This window comes from Heptranchias perlo, chromosome 13 (assembly GCF_035084215.1).
Source record: "Heptranchias perlo isolate sHepPer1 chromosome 13, sHepPer1.hap1, whole genome shotgun sequence".
Lineage (NCBI taxonomy): Eukaryota > Metazoa > Chordata > Chondrichthyes > Hexanchiformes > Hexanchidae > Heptranchias > Heptranchias perlo.
In genome coordinates, this window is record NC_090337.1 from 7,058,351 (window position 1) to 7,078,124 (window position 19,774).

The window sequence follows — 19,774 nt, forward strand, 5'->3', positions numbered from 1 at the left end:
TAAGTTAAATGCTTGATGCCAAACTTAGCAAATTTTAGATAAAGATCAACTTTTAAAAATACCCTCGCTCACCAAATTCTCAATTATAGACTCTGTCGAAACCAGACTCCGTCGATAGCTGCTACTCTGTGCTCCGTGCTCCCTCACTCATGTGGAGCTAGAAAGAAGCTAAAGAGAAAAGGAATGACGTTAAATATCCATATTGATACATTAAAAATCTCATGTCTGTGCACACTTCTCCAACTTTTCCATTATAAATTCCTGTGTCGTGGGGAACTGGCTATGTAAACTGGTCACACTGTAATTATGTCCTCCCACCAGAGGGTGGGGCTGCAGCATCACCACTGGTGGGAGGGCACAGTTACATCTTGACCAGTTTACACAAGTGATTTTCTTTATAAATGAGGACATAAGAACTTATAATGACAAAATTAAAAAAAATAAGGACAGAGTGTACGACTTTAAAATGGGAGCTGAATTATGTCTGCATGCCCCGCTCCAACTCTCCCTAGGCCTCTAACCCTTTGGTGTTAACTCCTCGTGTGCAAAGCCACAGGAGATGCATCCTGTAGATAGTACACACCGCAGCCACGGTACGTCGATGATGGAGGGAGTGGATATTTAAGCCAGTGTCCTTGTTGTCCCTGGTGACATCCTGCGTGTGTTATTCCCTTCGATATGTTGGTTGTCTGCCTCTGGCAAATTTTGATCCTCCTCCTTCCTCACCTTGGGTGATTGATTCTGCTCAGGCCATTAATGGATTATTCTTTTGACCCGTTGAAGATACGAATACAAATCGTGAGTCGATGACTTTGTTCTGTGCATCACAAAGGGGTTGGTATTTTCTTGGGTCACTGCATCCGATGTCGAACACTTCCAAAAACTTTCTGAGATGCTATGATGATAGAGCTGTGATTGCACTGTCGGAGGTCCTGTCTTTCAGATGAGACATTAAACCGAGGCCTCATCCTGTGCTGTGGAATTCTAAGATTCTATCCGGATAACAGCTGTTAATCCTGTGGAATCAAGTACCCAGAGTCTCTGAAAAATCAATTGAAAAGACTTACTTGCAATTTAGCTAGCTAATACAAATCAAAGCCCCGACTCCTATGAAACTCCTTGTGGATAATTGAGATGGTGGGCGATGGGGCTGGCAGGTAACAGGCATTGTGACCAATCAAGGTTCCGCTGTATAACAAGAGAACAAACAATGCCTGAGCTACAGTACACTGTGTAACCTGACGCTGCCGTGTATATCACGTTAGTCTGCAGGTTGATATTCAATTCCAGCGAGTGAGATGGCACAAAATTTTTCTTTAATTAATTCACCAAAATCCCTCATGTCAGTTGCTGTGCTCTCGTCCTCCTTCAGACTATAGTCTGTTCGGGCTTCCCTGGTCAGTATCTTTTGGGGACTCCTGCAGCTCTTTCCCTCACTGTTACCTTCTGACTATCCAGCTACCTTCAATCCATCAAATCCTCTTCCTTGGTAACTTTTTGTAAGGGACTCAGTGCAGCCTCAGGTTTGTTCGCCATCTTGATGACCAACAAAAACCAGGCCTGGTTCATCAGTCGACGTTACCTGCTTCGTTTCCCAATATTAAGCTGGTTAATCTCTGTGAATTAATTGGCTAGCAATGATAAATCACACACAAGATAAAGCAGCCCGCTTGATTGGCACCCCATCCACCACCCTAAACATTCACTCCCTTCACCACCGGCGCACTGTGGCTGCAGTGTGTACCATCCACAGGATGCACTGCAGCAACTCGCCAAGGCTTCTTCGACAGCACCTCCCAAACCCGCGACCTCTACCACCTAGAAGGACAAGGGCAGCGGGCGCATGGGAACAACACCACCTGCACGTTCCCCTCCAAGTCACACACCATCCCGACTTGGAAATATATCGCCGTTCCTTCATTGTCGCTGGGTCAAAATCCTGGAACTCCCTTCCGAACAGCACTGTGGGAGAACCGTCACCACACGGACTGCAGCGGTTCAAGAAGGCGGCTCACCACCACCTTCTCAAGGGCAATTAGGGATGGGCAATAAATGCCGGCCTTGCCAGCGACGCCCACATCCCGTGAACGAATAAAAAAAAAACACACACACACACACACACACTGATATATAAATACTCACACACACATCTAAATACAGACACCTATTTAAATACTCACACTCACACATATATAAATACACACACACACATATATAAATATATCCACTCTCATACACACACACACACACACACTCACACACTAGATGATTCACCCAGAACCGTTTAAGATCCTAGTGAGACCTCAGATACTGTAAAGAGGCTGTCACAGGGTTAGTGCTAATGTCTCCTTGTTTCTTCCCCACTCAGGTGAGCCCATTCGCCCCATCGACCCTGCGGCATGGGTATCGCACACAGCCGCCATGACAGGAGCCTATCAGCCATATGGTATGAGCCCTTCCATGAGCACCATTACTTCCACCAGCTCTTCCATCACCAGCTCCATCCCAGAAACCGAACGTAAGTTCCACCCGCACGTGACCATTGGCACGCCTGGCGTTACACAGCATGGCTTCCCAATCACCGAGCTGCTTTTCTCTCCCTTTGTGTCTTTGTTGTGCCATTTCTACCTTGTTTCTCATGTGTTGTATATGTGTGTCCAGAAGGGTGCAGTGCTTTTAACACCAGAAATACAAAGAGATTTCTACCCAGTAACATCCCGCCATCCAACTGATACTTTACACCTTGGATAGGTAAAGCACACCACAGTGCAAAGAGACCAGATTGTTTAAAAATTCTGAGCATCGGAGCAATATTTTTAATTGACAAGCCATGGTGTAGGGTCATGGTGTATAGTGCAGGGCACCACTGAGATTAACAAGAGTAAAAGAGGTGAGGTAAATTATGAAGCCGGGATTAGTTGACCCCAAACTTAAGCCTAGAAATTGTAGAAGGAAGGGAAGAATCATTGAAATTTACGGCACAGAAGGAGGGCCATTTGGCCCATCGTGTCTTTGCCGGCCGAGAAAGAGCCATCCAGCCTAATCCCACTTCCCAGCTCTTGGTCCGTAGCCTTGTAGGTTGCGGCACTTCAAGTGCATTTCCAAGTACTTTTTAAATGCGATGAGGGTTTCTGCCTCTGACCACCCCTTCTGAGAAAAATGAGGAGTTCCACAGTTCTGAGGTCCTGGGAATGGAAGAGTTGGAGTTGGACCAATGAATCTTGCATCTTCTCTGTGTTGAAATCAAGGAGGAAAATACGGGGTATTTGCATCTAGAAAGGAAAGTGGACAGGAGCACTGATCGTACTGATATTGATCATCTAAGAGAGACAAATGCCACAATAGCGTTAGAGAGGTTGAAAGTGAGAAATGAGACAAGAAAGGGGAGTAGAAATCTGGAATTCTCTTCCCCCAAAAAACTGTTGGGGCTGGGGGTCAATTCAAAATTTCAAAACTGAGATTCATAGATTTTTTTTAGGCAAGGATATTAAGGGTTACGGAACCAAGGCGGGTAGGCGGAGTTAAGATACAGATCAGCCATGATCTAATTGAATGGCGGAACAACTCGAGGGACTGAATGGTCTACTCCTGTTCCTTTATTTGTCTTTTAGCAAAATGGTTCCTATATCCTGTCCAGGAGTGTGATAGATGTTAACAGAACCTCCCCAGGTACTGTTGGTTTTGAGTTTTAACAAGTGTTATAAGTTGTTGAGAGGAAAAGAAGTGTTTGGCAGGAAAGATGAGCCCCAACTTCTTGGAGGCAGCTTTAGCGATGGTGATGTGGGAGCTCAACTGAGGTCAGAGGAGATAGTGAGGCCAAAAATATTGCGAAATGAAGAATGAATAGTCAAAAGGTAACCAAGTAATAAACTCCAGGTCACTCTGATGCATTGTGACTGTGACTTTTCCAACTGTGAGGCATGCATCGTAACCAGCAGTGGAATCCAAGGCAAGTTTATTATTCCATACTGCCCCCCTCACCCAATCAGCTAGGGGGTGAAAGTAAGGGGATTGGTGTGTGGTATTCCCAGTCCCAGAGCCTTGTGAATCCTTGACTGTTCATTTCACCTGTCCGTAGTGGGTCGGCGTTGATGGCTCTCAGCAGAGAAACCTATTTCAGCCAGTCACGGAAGCCATGAAAAATCCAAAGCCCAGGGCACCCGGCCCTCCTTGTAGAAAGAAGCTAATCTGTAGTTTAGAGTCCTGAGGGAAGGGATAGTTGATGAAGAAAGTTTCAAGTTTGCCAAATTTAGTGTGAAATTGCTGTAGTACTGATTTTTTTTTGCCAGTAGGTGTCTCTAGCAAGGTTTTAATGCAATGCTATTTTACCTATAACAGTGACACCTAGTGGCAAAAAAATTAGAATTGCATCAACTTTGAGCCCAATATTATAATGAGTTAAACAATAGCACTTCAAGAAAACCAAAAATTAGAATCCTTAATAATGCTTTGGTGTGTTGAAATGAATAATTCTTAATATAAATGGAGTAAATTAGTCCACTTGAGGATGGCCTGTTCTCCCCAACTCCACGGCCCAGCACTGCACTGCACTGCCCTGCGTCTTTGCTCAATTGAAGTGAGATCCATTTGTGTTCTTTTCTTTCCAGGGTTCGATGATTTTCATTTATCAATCCACAGCGACATAGTCACCATAGTGAAAGCCATGGCTTCACCGGAATCAGGCCTTGAAGTTCGCGACCGGATGTGGCTTAAAATAACGATCCCCAATGCTTTCATAGGTATGTGGGACCCACCCAGTGAGCCAGGCTGGTGTCTGGATTATGATCAGTTTTGCAAACAATGCCCCTTATGAGTGATCACAAGATAAATACTGAAACGGACCATTCGTAACCTTGGTGTCCTATTTGATCCTGAGCTTAGCTGAGCTTCCAACCCCGTATTCTCTCCATTTCACCAAGACCGCTTACTTCCACCTCCGTAACATCACCCGTCTCCCCGCCCTGCCCCAGCTCATCTGTTGCTGAAACCCTCATCCATGCCTTTTTTTACCACCAGACTGGACTATTCCAATGATCTCCTGATCGGCCTCCCGCCTTGCACCCTCTGTAAACTTGAGCTCATCCAAAACTCTGCTGTTTCTATCCTAACTCGCACCAAATCCCATTCACCCATCACCCCTGTGCTCACTGATCTACGTTGGCTCCCGGTCCGGCAATGCCTCGATTTAAAAAATTCTCATCCTTGTTTTCAAATCCCTCCATGGCGTTGCTCCTCCCTATCTCTGTAACCTCCTCCAGCTCTACAACCCTCCGAGATCTCTGCTGCCCTCCAATCCTGGCCTCTTGCACGTCCCCGATTTTAATCGCTCCGCCATTGGCGGCCGTGCCTTCAGCTGTGTAGACCCTAAACTCTGGAATTCCCTCCCTAAACCTCTCCACCTCCCTACCTCTCTCTCCTCCTTAAGTTGCTCCTTAAAACCTTGACCAAGCTTTTGGTCAGCTATCCTAATATCACCTTACATGGCTCGGTGTCAAATTTTGTTTGATAATCACTCCTGTGAAGCGCCTTGGGACGTTTTACTACATTAAAGGCGCTATATAAATGCAAGTTGTTGTTGTTGATCACAAGATAAATATGGATACAGGAGATTGGCCATCTTAGCTCATCCATTTGGAAAATCCTACAGCTCCGCTCTACCACCACCTCAATCACTGTGCCCCCTTCAAGTAATAGTTGTTCGTATGTGAGGCTTGGCCTTCGGGCTGGATAACTGGTGCTAGTGGAACTGTACCCCAGCAAAGAATTAGTACCTTCGGGGGGGGGTGGGGGGGCGGGGGGATCTGAAATTAACATTTTTTTAAAAACCCTCTGTTATATTCTGCTTTCCTCTTTCTCCATCCTGTGTTGTGCCCAATTAAAGGATGCACTTGAATCAGTTGCTTTTTTAATTAAGATGTTATTTCCCCAGGTTCTGACGTTGTCGACTGGCTTTACAATCACGTCGAAGGATATCCAGACCGGCGCGAGGCACGAAAATATGCCAGCAATCTCCTCAAAGCCGGTTACATCCGACACACAGTCAACAAAATCACCTTCTCAGAGCAGTGCTACTATATATTCGGGGAGCTCTGTGGCAGTGAGTCATAACTCTGTCTTTGGGGCTTGGCGGCTTCTCGAACCTGCGGTGCCTCATCCCGCTGTACCCAAGAAACTGACAGTGATGGGAATGGGCAGTGCTGTACGCAGACCGTGATCTGTCACTGAGTGAGTTGCCGTGGGTACACACACTGTGACCCGTCACTGATCTAACTGGTACACCGGGCAGTGCTGTACACACACTGTGACCTGTCACTGATCTAACTGGTACACCGGGCAGTGCTGTACACACACTGTGACCTGTCACTGATCAAACTGATACACCGGGCAGTGCTGTACACACACTGTGACCTGTCACTGATCAAACTGATACACCGGGCAGTGCTGTACACACACTGTGACCTGTCACTGATCTAACTGGTACACCGGGCAGTGCTGTACACACACTGTGACCTGTCACTGATCAAACTGATACACCGGGCAGTGCTGTACTCACACTGTGACCTGTCACTGATCTAACTGGTACACCGGGCAGTGCTGTACACACACTGTGACCTGTCACTGATCAAACTGATACACCGGGCAGTGCTGTACACACACTGTGACCTGTCACTGATCAAACTGATACACCGGGCAGTGCTGTACACACACTGTGACCTGTCACTGATCTAACTGGTACACCGGGCAGTGCTGTACACACACTGTGACCTGTCACTGAGCTAACTGGTACACCGGGCAGTGCTGTACACACACTGTGACCTGTCACTGAGTGAGCTGCCCTGGCTACACACACTGTGACCAGTCACTGAGTGAGCTGCCCTGGGTACACACACTGTGACCTGTCACCGGGTGAGCTGCCCTGGGTGTACACACTGTGACCTGTCACTGAATGAGCTGCCCTGGGTGCAGGCACTATGACCAGTCACCGGGTGAGCTGCCCTGGGTACAGGCACTATGACCAGTCACCGGGTGAGCTGCCCTGGGTACAGGCACTGTGACCAGTCACCGGGTGAGCTGCCCTGGGTACAGGCACTGTGACCAGTCACCGGGTGAGCTGCCCTGGGTACAGGCACTGTGACCAGTCACCGGGTGAGCTGCCCTGGGTACAGGCACTATGACCAGTCACCGGGTGAGCTGCCCTGGGTACAGGCACTGTGACCAGTCACCAGGTGAGCTGCCCTGGATACAGGCACTATGACCAGTCACCGGGTGAGCTGCCCTGGGTACAGGCACTGTGACCTGTCACCGGGTGAGCTGCCCTGGGTACAGGCACTGTGACCTGTCACCGGGTGAGCTGCCCTGGGTACTGCAGCAACTTCATCTGTACTCCCACTCGGGGAACAGGAAGCAGAATCCAGCTTGTAAATATCGTCAGCAGGTTAAGAGATCTCTCTGGGTTAAAGTTGTCAGTTGCTGCCATTTCCTTTATTGAGATAATGTATTGAAGAATGAGAACTCACTTGGGTGGGGTACCAGGGGGCTACTCCTACCAATGGACACAGTTATAATCCGTGTCTTCAGCAAACTTTAGACTTTACACACTGGCTCCCATCGACCAGACACGCAGCAGTCAGACAGTGCGTTGCGGGATTACTAAACGTTTGGTATCTTGCTGACTGGCGATTTCACCGATATTGACAAGAATCAACAGCCTGTATCTTTCACTCCCACAGACATGGCCAATCTAACACTCAATGACCACGATGGATCGAGCAGCACTTCAGATCAGGACACGTTGGCGCCCCTCCCCCACCCGGGGGCGGCGCCGTGGCCCATTGCCTTCCCGTACCAGTACCCACCACATCACCCGTACAACCCACACCCTCCAGGCTACCACGACGTCACCGGCTTCACTTACGGAGGAGGGAGTGCCGGCAGCCAGCCCAGTGAAGGTGAGAGGCTCTACACGACCGTGAGGGGCCGTCACACTGTAGTTTCTGTACCGCAGACTCGATGCAACTCGATACAACAGGGTAATAGGGTGAGATGAAGAGGGGTGACAGGATAGAGCATAAAGGCCGGCATAGACCAGTTGGGCCGAATGGCCTGTTTGTGTGCTGTAGACTCAATGTGACACTTCTTCACGCAAAGGGTAGTGAAAATCTGGAACTCTCTCCCCCAAAAATCTATTCAGGCTGAGGGTCAATTGAAAATTTCAAAACTGAGATTGATAGATTTTTGTTGGGTGAGGGTATTAAGGGTTACAGAATCAAGGTGGGTAGATGGAGTTGAGATACAGATCAGCCATAATCTAATTGAATGGCGGAACGGGCTCGAGCGACTGAATGGTCCACTCCTGTTCCTGTATTGCGCCTTTCGTGACCTCAGGACATCCCAAAGCGCTGGGCACCTCACTTTCGGAAGGATGTCAAGGCCTTGGAGAGGGTGCAGGGGAGATTGACCACAATGGCATCAGGGATGAGGAGAGACTGGAGAAGCTGCGATTGTTCTCCTTAGAGCAGAGAAGGTTAAGGAGAGATTTAATCGAGGTGTTCAAAATTCTGAGGGGTTTTGATGAAGTAAATAAGGAGAAACTGTTTCCACTGGTGGGAGGGTCGGTAACCGGAGGACACAGATTTAAGATAATTGGCAAAAGAAGCAAAGGGGAGATGAGAATTTTTTTTAACGCAGCAAGTTGTTATGATCTGGAATGCACTGCCTGAAAGGGCGGTGGAAGCAGATTCAATAGTAACTTTCAAAAGAGATTTGGATAAATACTTGAAAAGGAAAAATTTGTAGTGGAGTGGGAAAAGAGCAGGGGGAGTGGGACTAATTGGATAGCTCTTTCAAAAAGCCGGCACAGGGACGATGGGCCGAATGTGATATTTGTGCAGTGGTCGAGTACTGTGTACCTTCTAGTATAAGAGTGCCATTGCGTTTTACCATCTTGCACACCAGTGTCTAATTGCTCAATATGGCAAGCCATGGTTTAACATAGTAAGGAAAGAAAGACGTGTATTTATATAGCACCATTCATGCCCTCAGGACGTCCCAAGGCGCTTTACAGCCAATTGAGTACTTTTGAATTGTAGTCACTGTTATAATGTAGAGAAATGCGGCAGTCGATTTGCGCACAGCAAGATCCCACAATCAGCAGTGCGACAATGACCAGATAATCTGTTTTGGCGATGTTGATTGTAATGATGCTATGTTGTGTTGCAAGCAGTGCCAACTTGATGCAGTATAACCACTGTCCAAGATTAGTGGATCTGATGCTCTGTGACTTCCTATTCATTACCCAGTGTAGTTCTGAGGGGTTTACATACGCTGGCTGCCTCTTAACTCTGAAAGACCGGGCCGCCTCATTGTGTAGTCATGTGTTCAAGATGAATACAACTGGATGTTCATGACATAAAGACCTAGGCCCGAGAGACGGTACCGACGAGAGCAATGGGGCGAATCCCTGATCTCGGAGGACTTCAGCGAAAAAGGAATGATTTGAACAGCAGCAATCCTTCAGCTTCAAAGAGGGACATCTCAGAGGGGACTTTATAGAGGTATATAAGATAGGAACATAGGAATTACGAGACAAAAAAAACCAAGGACCATCTAAATCACCTTCTACCGTCCTGGTAGCCTCAGGATACAACGATAATGGTGTTGTTGACTAATCAGAGCAATTAATCTCCATCAATTAGTCTACAACAGACCCAGACATGAGGCGAGGAAAATATAGAAACATAGAAAATAGGAGCAAGAGTAGGCCATTCGGCCCTTCAGGCCTGCTCCGCCATTCAAAATGTTCATGGCTGATTGTCTAACTCAGTACCCTGTTCCCACTTTTCCCCATATCCCTTGATCCCTTTAGCATTAAGAAATATATCTATCTCCTTCTTGAATACATCGAATGACTTGGCCTCCACTGCTTTCTGTGGTAGAGAATTCCACAGGTTCACCACCCTCTGAGTGAAGAAATTTCTCTTCATCTCGGTTCTAAATGGCATACCCCATATCCTGAGACTGCGACCCCTGGTTCTGGACTCCCCAGTCATCGGGGACATCGTCCCTGCATCTAGTCTGTCTAGTCCTGTTAGAATTTTATATGTTTCGATGACATCACCTCATTCTTCTAAACTCTAGTGAATATAGGCCTAGTCAACCCAATCTCTCCTCATACGTCAGTCCTGCCATCCCAGGAATCAGTCTGGTAAACCTTTGTTGCACTCCCTCCATGGCAAGGACATCCTTCCTCAGATAAGGAGACCAAAACTGCACACAATACTCCAGATGTGGTCTCACCAAGGCCCTGTATACCTGCAGTAAGACATCCCTGTTCCTGTACTCAAATCCTCTTGCAATGAACGCCAATATACCATTCGCCTTCCTAACTGCTTGTTGCACCTGAATGCTCACTTTCAGCGACTGGTGTACAAGGACACCCAGGTCTCGTTGCACCTCCCCTTTTCCCAATCTATCACCATTCAGATAATAATCTGTCTTTCTGTTTTTACAACCAAAGTGGATAACCTCACATTTATCCACGTTATACTGCATCTGCCATGTTCTTGCCCACACATCCAACTTGTCTAAATCACATTGGAGCCTCTTTGCATCCTCCTCACAGCTCACATTCCAGCCCAGCTTTGTGTCATCTGCAAACTTGGAAATGTTACATTCCGTTCCCTCATCCAAATCATTGATATATATTGTGAATAGCTGGGGCCCAAGCACTGATCCCTGCGATACCCCACTAGTCACTGCCTGCCACCCAGAAAAAGAACCGTTTATTCCTACTCTCTGTTTCCTGTCTGTCAACCAATTCTCAATCCATGCCAGTATATTCCCTCCAATCCCATGTGCTTTAATTTTGCACACTAACCTCTTGTGTGGGACCTTATCAAAAGCCATCTGAAAATCCAAGTACACCACATCCACTGGTTCTCCCCTATCTATTCTACTAGTTACATCCTCAAAAAACTCCAGTAGATTTGTTAAGCATGATTTCCCTTTCATAAACCCATGCTGATTTTGTCCAATCCCGTTAATGCCTTCCAAGTGTTCTGTTATCACATCTTTTATAATAGACTCTAGCATTTTCCCCACTACTGATGTTAGGCTAACTGGTCTGTAATTCCCTGTTTTTTCTCTCCCTCCTTTTTTAAATAGTGGGGTTACATTTGCCACCCTCCAACCTGTAGGAACTGTTCCAGAGTCTATAGAATTTTGGAAGATGATCACCAATGCATCCACTATTTCCAGGACCACTTCCTTTAGTACTCTGAGATGTAGATTATCAGGCCCTGGGGATTTGTCAGCCTTTAGCCCCATTAATTTCCCAAGCACTTTTTTTTACTAATACTGGTTTCCTTGAGTTCTTCCCTCTCACGAGACCCTTGGTTTCCTAACATTTCTGAGAGATTATTTGTGTCCTCCTTTGTGAAGACAGAACCAAAGTACGTGTTTCATTGTTCTGCCATTTCTTTGTTCCCCATTATAATTTTCCCCATTTCTGACTGTAAGGAACCTACATTTGTCTTCACTAATCTTTTTCTCTTGACATATTTATAGAAACTTTTACAGTCAGTTTTTATGTTCATGCTAGTTTACTCTCATACTCTATTTTTCCCCTCTTAATCAATCTCTTTGTTTTCCTTTGCTGAATTCTGAACTGCTCCCAATCCTCAGGCTTGCCGCTTCTTCTGGCAATTTTATATGCCTCCTCTTTGGATCTAATACTATCCCTAATTTCTTTTGTAAGCCATGGTTGAGCCACCTTTCCTGTTTTATTTTTGCGCCAGACAGGAATGAATAATTGTTGTAATTCCTGCATGCGTTCTTTAAGTATTAGCCATTGTCTATCCACCATCATCCCTTTTAGTAAAGTTCCCCAATCTATCATAGCCAACTCACACCTCATACTTTCATAATTTCCTTTATTTAGATTCAGGACCCCAGTTTCAGATTCAGCTACTTCACTCTCCATCTTAATGAGGAATTCTACCATGTTATGGTCGCTCTTCCCGAAGGGACCCCACACAACAAGATTGTTAATTAATCCTTTCTCATTGCACAATATCCTGTCTAGGATCACCTGTTCTCTCGTTGGTTCCTCAACGTATTGGTCTAGAAATCCATCACGTACACACTCCAGGAATTCCTCCCCCACAGTATTATTGCTAATTTGGTTTGACCATCTATAGATTAAAGTCACCCATGATTATAGAATCATAGAAGTTTACAACATGGAAACAGGCCCTTCGGCCCAACATGTCCATGTCGCCCAGTTTATACCACTAAGCTAGTCCCGATTGCCTGCACTTGGCCCATATCCCTCTATACCCATCTTACCCATGTAACTGTCCAAATGCTTTTTAAAAGACAAAATTGTACCCGCCTCTACTACTGCCTCTGGCAGCTCGTTCCAGACACTCACCACCCTTTGAGTGAAAAAATTGCCCCTCTGGACCCTTTTGTATCTCTCCCCTCTCACCTTAAATCTATGCCCCCTCGTTATAGACTCCCCTACCTTTGGGAAAAGATTTTGACTATCTACCTTATCTATGCCCCTCACTATTTTATAGACTTGTATAAGATCACCCCTCAACCTCCTACTCTCCAGGGAAAAAAGTCCCAGTCTATCTAACCTCTCCCTATAAGTCAAACCATCAAGTCCCGGCAGCATCCTAGTAAATCTTTTCTGCACTCTTTCTGGTTTAATAATATCCTTTCTATAATAGGGTGACCAGAACTGTACACAGTATTCCAAGTGTGGCCTTACTAATGTCTTGTACAACTTCAACAAGACATCCCAACTCCTGTATTCAATGTTCTGACCAATGAAACCAAGCAAGCTGAATGCCTTCTTCACCACCCTATCCACCTGTGACTCCACTTTCAAGGAGCTATGAACCTGTACTCCTAGATCTCTTTGTTCTATAACTCTCCCCAACGCCCGACCATTAACAGAGTAGGTCCTGGCCCGATTCGATCTCCCAAAATGCATCACCTCACATTTATCTAAATGAAACTCCATCTGCCATTCATCGGCTCACTGGCCCATTTTATCAAGATCCCGTTGCAATCCTAGATAACCTTCTTCACTGTCCACAATGCCACCAATCTTGGTGTCATCTGCAAACTTACTAACCATGCCTCCTAAATTCTCATCCAAATCATTAATATAAATAACAAATAACAGCGGACCCAGCACCGATCCCTGAGGCACACAGCTGGTCACAGGCCTCCGATTTGAAAAACAACCCTCAACACCCACCCTCTGTCTTCTGTCGTCAAGCCAATGTTGTATCCAATTGGCTACCTCACCTTGGATCCCGTGAGATTTAACCTTATGTAACAACCTACCATGCGGTACCTTGTCAAAGGCTTTGCTAAAGTCCATGTAGACCACGTCTACTGCACAGCCCTCATCTATCTTCTTGGTTACCCCTTCAAAAAACTCAATCAAATTCGTGAGACATGATTTTCCTCTCACAAAACCATGCTGACTGTTCCTAATCAGTCCCTGCCTCTCCAAATGCCCGTAGATCCTGTCTCTCAGAATACCCTCTAACAACTTACCCACTACAGATGTCAGGCTCACCGGTCTGTAGTTCCCAGGCTTTTCCCTGCCGCCCTTCTTAAACAAAGGCACAACATTTGCTACCCTCCAATCTTCAGGCACCTCACCTGTAGCGGTGGATGATTCAAATATCTCTGCTCAGGGACCCGCAATTTCCTCCCTAACCTCCCATAACGTCCTGGGATACATTTCATCAGGTCCCGGAGATTTATCTACCTTGATGCGCGTTAAGACTTCCAGCACCTCCCTCTCTGTAATATGTACACTCCTCAAGACATCACTATTTATTTCCCCAAGTTCCCTAACATCCATGCCTTTCTCAGCCGTAAATACCGATGCGAAATATTCATTTAGGATCTCACCCATCTCTTGTGATTCTGCACATAGATGACCTGGTTGATCCTTCAGAGGCCCTACTTTCTCCCTAGTTACTCTTTTGCCCTTTATGTATTTGTAGAAGCTCTTTGGATTCACCTTTGCCTTATCTGCCAAAGCAATCTCATGTCCCCTTTTTGCCCTCCTGATTTCTCTCTTAACTCTACTCCGGCAATCTCTATACTCTTCAAGGGATCCACTTGATCCCAGCTGCCTATGCATGTCATATGCCTCCTTCTTCTTTCTGACTAGGGCCTCAATCTCCCGAGTCATCCAAGGTTCCCTACTTCTACCAGCCTTGCCCTTTACTTTATAAGGAATGTGCTTACCCTGAACCCTGGTTAACACACTTTTGAAGGACTCCCACTTACCAGACGTCCCTTTGCCTGCCAACAGACTCTTCCAATCAACTTCTGAAAGTTCCTGTCTAATACCATCAAAATTGGCCTTTCCCCAATTTAGAATTTTAACTTTTGGGCCAGACCTATCCTTCTCCATAGCTATCTTAAAACTAATGGAATTATGATCACTGGTCCCAAAGTGATCCCTCACTAACACTTCTGTCACCTGCCCTTCCTTATTTCCCAAGAGGAGGTCAAGTTTTGCCCCCTCTCTAGTCGGGCCATCCACATACTGAATGAGAAATTCCTCCTGAATACACTCAACAAATTTCTCTCCATCCAAGCCCCTAATGCTATGGCTGTCCCAGTCAATGTTGGGAAAGTTAAAGTCCCCTACTATTACCACCCTATTTTTCTTGCAGCTGTCTGTAATCTCCTTACATATTTGCTCCTCAATTTCCCGTTGACTATTTGGGGGTCTGTAGTACAATCCTATCAACGTGATCTCTCCCTTCTTATTTTTCAGTTCTACCCATATCGACTCCGTGGGCGAACCCTCGGATATATCCTCTCTCACTACTGCCGTGATGTTCTCCCTAATCAAGAACGCAACTCCCCCTCCTCTCTTACCTCCTGCTCTATCTTTCCTATAGCATCTGTACCCTGGAATATTTAGCTGCCAGTCCTGCCCCTCCCTTAGCCATGTTTCAGTAATAGCTATAACATCCCAGTCCCATGTACCCATCCATGCCCTGAGTTCATCTGCCTTGCCCATCAGACTTCTTGCATTGAAATAAATGCAGTTTAATCTAGACTTCCCTTGGTCTTTGCCGTGCTTTCTCAGACCATTTGTCCGGTCATGTTTTGTATACTCTCCCTTACTGCCTTTTGTTTCTGTCACCACTTTACTTCCCACTGACTTCCTGCATCGATTCCCATCCCCCTTGCCACTTTAGTTTAAACCCTCCCCAACAGCACTAGCAAACACTCCCCCTAGGACATTGGTTCCAGTCCTGCCCAGATGCAGACCGTCCAATTTGTACTGGTCCCACCTCCCCCAGAACCGGTTCCAATGGCCCAGGAATTTGAATCCCTCCCTCTTGCACCATCTCTCAAGCCACGTATTCATCCTAGCTATCCTGTCATTCCTACTCTGACTAGCCCGTGGCACTGGTAGCAATCCTGAGATTACTACCTTTGAGGTCCTACTTTTTAGTTTAACTCCTAACTCCCTAAATTCAGCTTGTAGGACCTCATCCCGTTTTTTACCTATATCGTTGGTACCTATATGCACCACGACAACTGGCTGTTCACCCTCCCCCTCCAGAATGTTCTGCAGCCGCTCCGAGACATCCCTGACCCTTGCACCAGGGAGGCAACATACCATCCTGGAGTCTCGGTTGCGTCCGCAGAAACGCCTGTCTATTCCCCTTACAATCGAGTCCCCTATCACTATAGCTCTGCCACTCTTTTTCCTGCCCTCCTGTGCAGCAGAGCCAGCCACAGTGCCATGAACCTGGCCGCTGCCACCTTCCCCTGGTGAGCCATCTCCCACAACAGTATCCAAAACGGTATACCTGTTTGAGAGGGGGATGGCCACAGGGGACCCCTGCACTACCTGCCTGTACCTCTTACTCTTCCTGGTGGTCACCCATTCACTTCCTGCCTGTACTGCCTTTACCTGCGGTGTGACCAACTCGCTAAACGTGCTATCCACGAGTTTCTCTGCATCGCGGATGCTCCACAGTGAGTCCACCCGCAGCTCCAGCTCCGAGATACGATCGGTCAGTTGCTGCAGGTGGACACACTTCCTGCACACATGGTCGGCAGGGACACTGGTCGTGTCCATGACTTCCCACATCTTGCAGGAGGGGCATATCACGGGTGCGAGGTCTGCTGCCATGATTTGCCTTAGCTTAGTTACCCCTTTTGAATTACGTTGAAATTTGAAAATGTTAACAATACCAGGGACCTAGGTTCACTTAAAAAAAAACTACCTGCTATAAAAGCTGCTTAGTTTCCGAGCTCTTAGTTTAAACCAATGCCCTAATTTAGAGAAGAAAAAAAAAACAGTAATACTCACCAACCAATCACTTACCTGCTGTCCTGTGACGTCACTCCTTGGTTTTCTGTTGTTGTTTTTGATCCGATCAGGTCCCCCACCGCTCTGGTCTCGGGCCTGGGGCCGCCGCTCTTTTATCCCCGCTCTCGGTCTCTCTCCTCTGCTCCTGATCAGGTCCCCCACCGCTCTGGTCTCGGGCCTCGGTCCGCCGCTCTTTTTTCCCCGCTCTCGGTCTCTCTCCTCTGCTCCTGATCAGGTCCGCCGCCGCTCTGGTCTTGGGCCTCGGTCCGTCGCTCTTTTATCCCCGCTCTCGGTCTCTCTCCTCTGCTCCTGATCAGGTCCGCCGCCGCTCTGGTCTTGGGCCTCGGTCCGCCGCTCTTTTATCCCCGCTCTCGGTCTCTCTCCTCTGCTCCCGATCAGGTCCGCCGCCGCTCTGGTCTCGGGCCTCGGTCCGCCGCTCTTTTATCCCCGCTCTCGGTCTCTCTCCTCTGCTCCCGATCAGGTCCGCCGCCACTCTGGTTGTACCCTTCTAATTTCCTGTTTAATGCCCTCCCCTATATCTCCACTACTGTTTGGGGGCCTATAGACAATTCCCACCAACATTTTCTGCCCCTTGGTGTTTCTTAGCTCCACCCAGACAGATTCCACATCGTGATTTTCCGAGCCAATATCCTTCTTCACTATTGCATTGATTTCCTCCTTTACTAACAATGCTACCTCACCTCCTTTCCATTTTTGCCTGTCCTTCCTAAATATTGAATACCCTTGGATATTCAGTTCCCATCCATGGTCACCCTGCAGCCATGTCTCTGTAATCGCAAATATATCATAACCGTTAATATCCATCTGTGCTGTTAATTCATCTAGCTTATTGCGAATGCTCCGCGCATTAAGACGCAATGCCTTTAGACTTGTCTTTTTAAGATTGCTAGTGATCTTAGTTTTATATTGCATTCTGGCCCAATTTGTTTTTCACCCTTGTTTTCTCTGCCTTCCACTATTGCTTCTTCCCTTTCTGTCTTTTGTTTGTATCCTTGTTTCCCCCTCCTCTGTCTCCCTGCTCAGGTTCCCATCCCCCTGCCATTCTAGTTTAAACCTTCCCCAACAGCACTAGCAAACACCCCCGCGAGGACATTGGTCCCGGTCCTGCTCGGGTGTAACCCGTCCCGCTTGTACAGGTCCCACCTTCCCCAGAACCGGTCCCAATGTCCCAGGAATCTAAATCCCTCCCTCCTACACCATCCCTGCAGCCACGCATTCATCTGGTCTATTCTCCTGTTCCTGTACTCACTAGCACGTGGCACTGGTAATAATCCTGAGATCACTACCTTTTGAGGTCCTGCTTTTTAATTTATCTCCTAACTCCTTAAATTCACCTTGCAGGACCTCATCCCTTTTTTTTAAACCTTTGTCGTTGGTACCAATATGGACCACAACTACTGGCTGTTCACCCTCCCCCTCCAGAATGCCCTGCAGCCGCTCCATGACATCCTTGACCCTAGCACCAGGGAGGCAACATACCATCCTGGAGTCACGTTTGCGGCCACAGAAATGCCTATCTGTTCCCCTTACAATTGAATCTCCTATCACTATAGCCCTGCCACTCTTCATCCTCCCCTCCTGTGCAGCAGAGCCACCCGTGGTGCCCTGAACTTGGCTCTTGTTGCTTTCCCCTGATAAGCCATCTCCCCCAACAGTATCCAAAGCGGTATATCTGTTTGAGAGGGAGATGGCCCCAGGGGACTCCTGCTCTACCTGCCTAGTCCTTTTACTCTGCCTGGCGGTCACTCATTTCCTTTCTGCCTGCGTAATCTTTACCTGCGGTGTGACCACCTCACTGAACGTGCTATCCACGATAGTCTCAGCATCGCGGATGCTCCACAGTGAATCCACCCGCAGCTCCAGCTCCGAAATGCGGTTAGCCAGTAGCTGCAGCTGGACACACTTCCTGCACACATGGTCGCCAGGGACACCGGTAGTGTCCATGACTTCCCACATAGTGCAGGAGGAGCATATCATGGGTGCGAGCTCTGCTGCCATGACTTGTCTTAGATTTACACTGCGCTCACCTCTCGGACTCTCCTCTCGCTCTCTCGCTCTCGGGCTCTCCTCTCGCTCTCGGGCTCTCCTCCCGCTCTCGGGCTCTCCTCCCGCTCTCGGGCTCTCCTCCCGCTCTCGGGCTCTCCTCCCGCTCTCGGGCTCTCCTCCCGCTCTCGGGCTCTCCTCCCGCTCTCGGGCTCTCCTCCCGCTCTCGGGCTCTCCTCCCGCTCTCGGGCTCTCCTCCCGCTCTCGGGCTCTCCTCCCGCTCTCGGGCTCTCCTCCCGCTCTCGGGCTCTCCTCCCGCTCTCGGGCTCTCCTCCCGCTCTCGGGCTCTCCTCCCGCTCTCGGGCTCTCCTCCCGCTCTCGGGCTCTCCTCCCGCTCTCGGGCTCTCCTTTTACACTGCGCTCACCTCTCGGACTCTCCTCCCGCTCTCGGGCTCTCCTCCCGCTCTCGGACTCTCCTTTTACACTGCGCTCACCTCTCGGACTCTCCTCCCGCTCTCGGGCTCTCCTCCCGCTCTCGGGCTCTCCTCCCGCTCTCGGGCTCTCCTCCCGCTCTCGGGCTCTCCTCCCGCTCTCGGGCTCTCCTCCCGCTCTCGGGCTCTCCTCCCGCTCTCGGGCTCTCCTCCCGCTCTCGGGCTCTCCTCCCGCTCTCGGGCTCTCCTCCCGCTCTCGGGCTCTCCTCCCGCTCTCGGGCTCTCCTCCCGCTCTCGGGCTCTCCTCCCGCTCTCGGGCTCTCCTCCCGCTCTCGGGCTCTCCTCCCGCTCTCGGGCTCTCCTTTTACACTGCGCTCACCTCTCGGACTCTCCTCCCGCTCTCGGGCTCTCCTCCCGCTCTCGGACTCTCCTTTTACACTGCGCTCACCTCTCGGACTCTCCTCCCGCTCTCGGGCTCTCCTCCCGCTCTCTGGCTCTCCTCCCGCTCTCTGGCTCTCCTCCCGCTCTCGGGCTCTCCTCCCGCTCTCGGGCTCTCCTCCCGCTCTCGGGCTCTCCTCCCGCTCTCGGGCTCTCCTCCCGCTCTCGGGCTCTCCTCCCGCTCTCGGGCTCTCCTCCCGCTCTCGGGCTCTCCTCCCGCTCTCGGGCTCTCCTCCCGCTCTCGGGCTCTCCTCCCGCTCTCGGGCTCTCCTCCCGCTCTCGGGCTCTCCTCCCGCTCTCGGGCTCTCCTCCCGCTCTCGGGCTCTCCTCCCGCTCTCGGGCTCTCCTCCCGCTCTCGGGCTCTCCTCCCGCTCTCGGGCTCTCCTCCCGCTCTCGGGCTCTCCTCCCGCTCTCGGGCTCTCCTCCCGCTCTCGGGCTCTCCTCCCGCTCTCGGGCTCTCCTCCCGCTCTCGGGCTCTCCTCCCGCTCTCGGGCTCTCCTCCCGCTCTCGGGCTCTCCTCCCGCTC

The 19,774-nt window shown here is 48.9% G+C and overlaps 1 protein-coding gene across 3 annotated transcripts in view; it reads left to right on the forward strand.

The window, feature by feature from the left end:
* The window catches only part of LOC137331241 (segment polarity protein dishevelled homolog DVL-3), a 115,367-nt gene that overhangs the window by 90,776 nt on the left and 4,817 nt on the right, over nt 1-19,774 (forward strand). For 2 of the 3 annotated variants that reach the window (XM_067994889.1, XM_067994888.1), the window contains exons 11-14: nt 2,369-2,518; nt 4,608-4,739; nt 5,930-6,097; nt 7,731-7,949. In XM_067994889.1, the coding sequence (XP_067850990.1) occupies nt 2,369-2,518; nt 4,608-4,739; nt 5,930-6,097; nt 7,731-7,949 (669 nt within the window). The remainder of the gene's footprint in view (nt 1-2,368; nt 2,519-4,607; nt 4,740-5,929; nt 6,098-7,730; nt 7,950-19,774) is intronic. The other variant, XM_067994890.1, reaches the window with a different exon arrangement.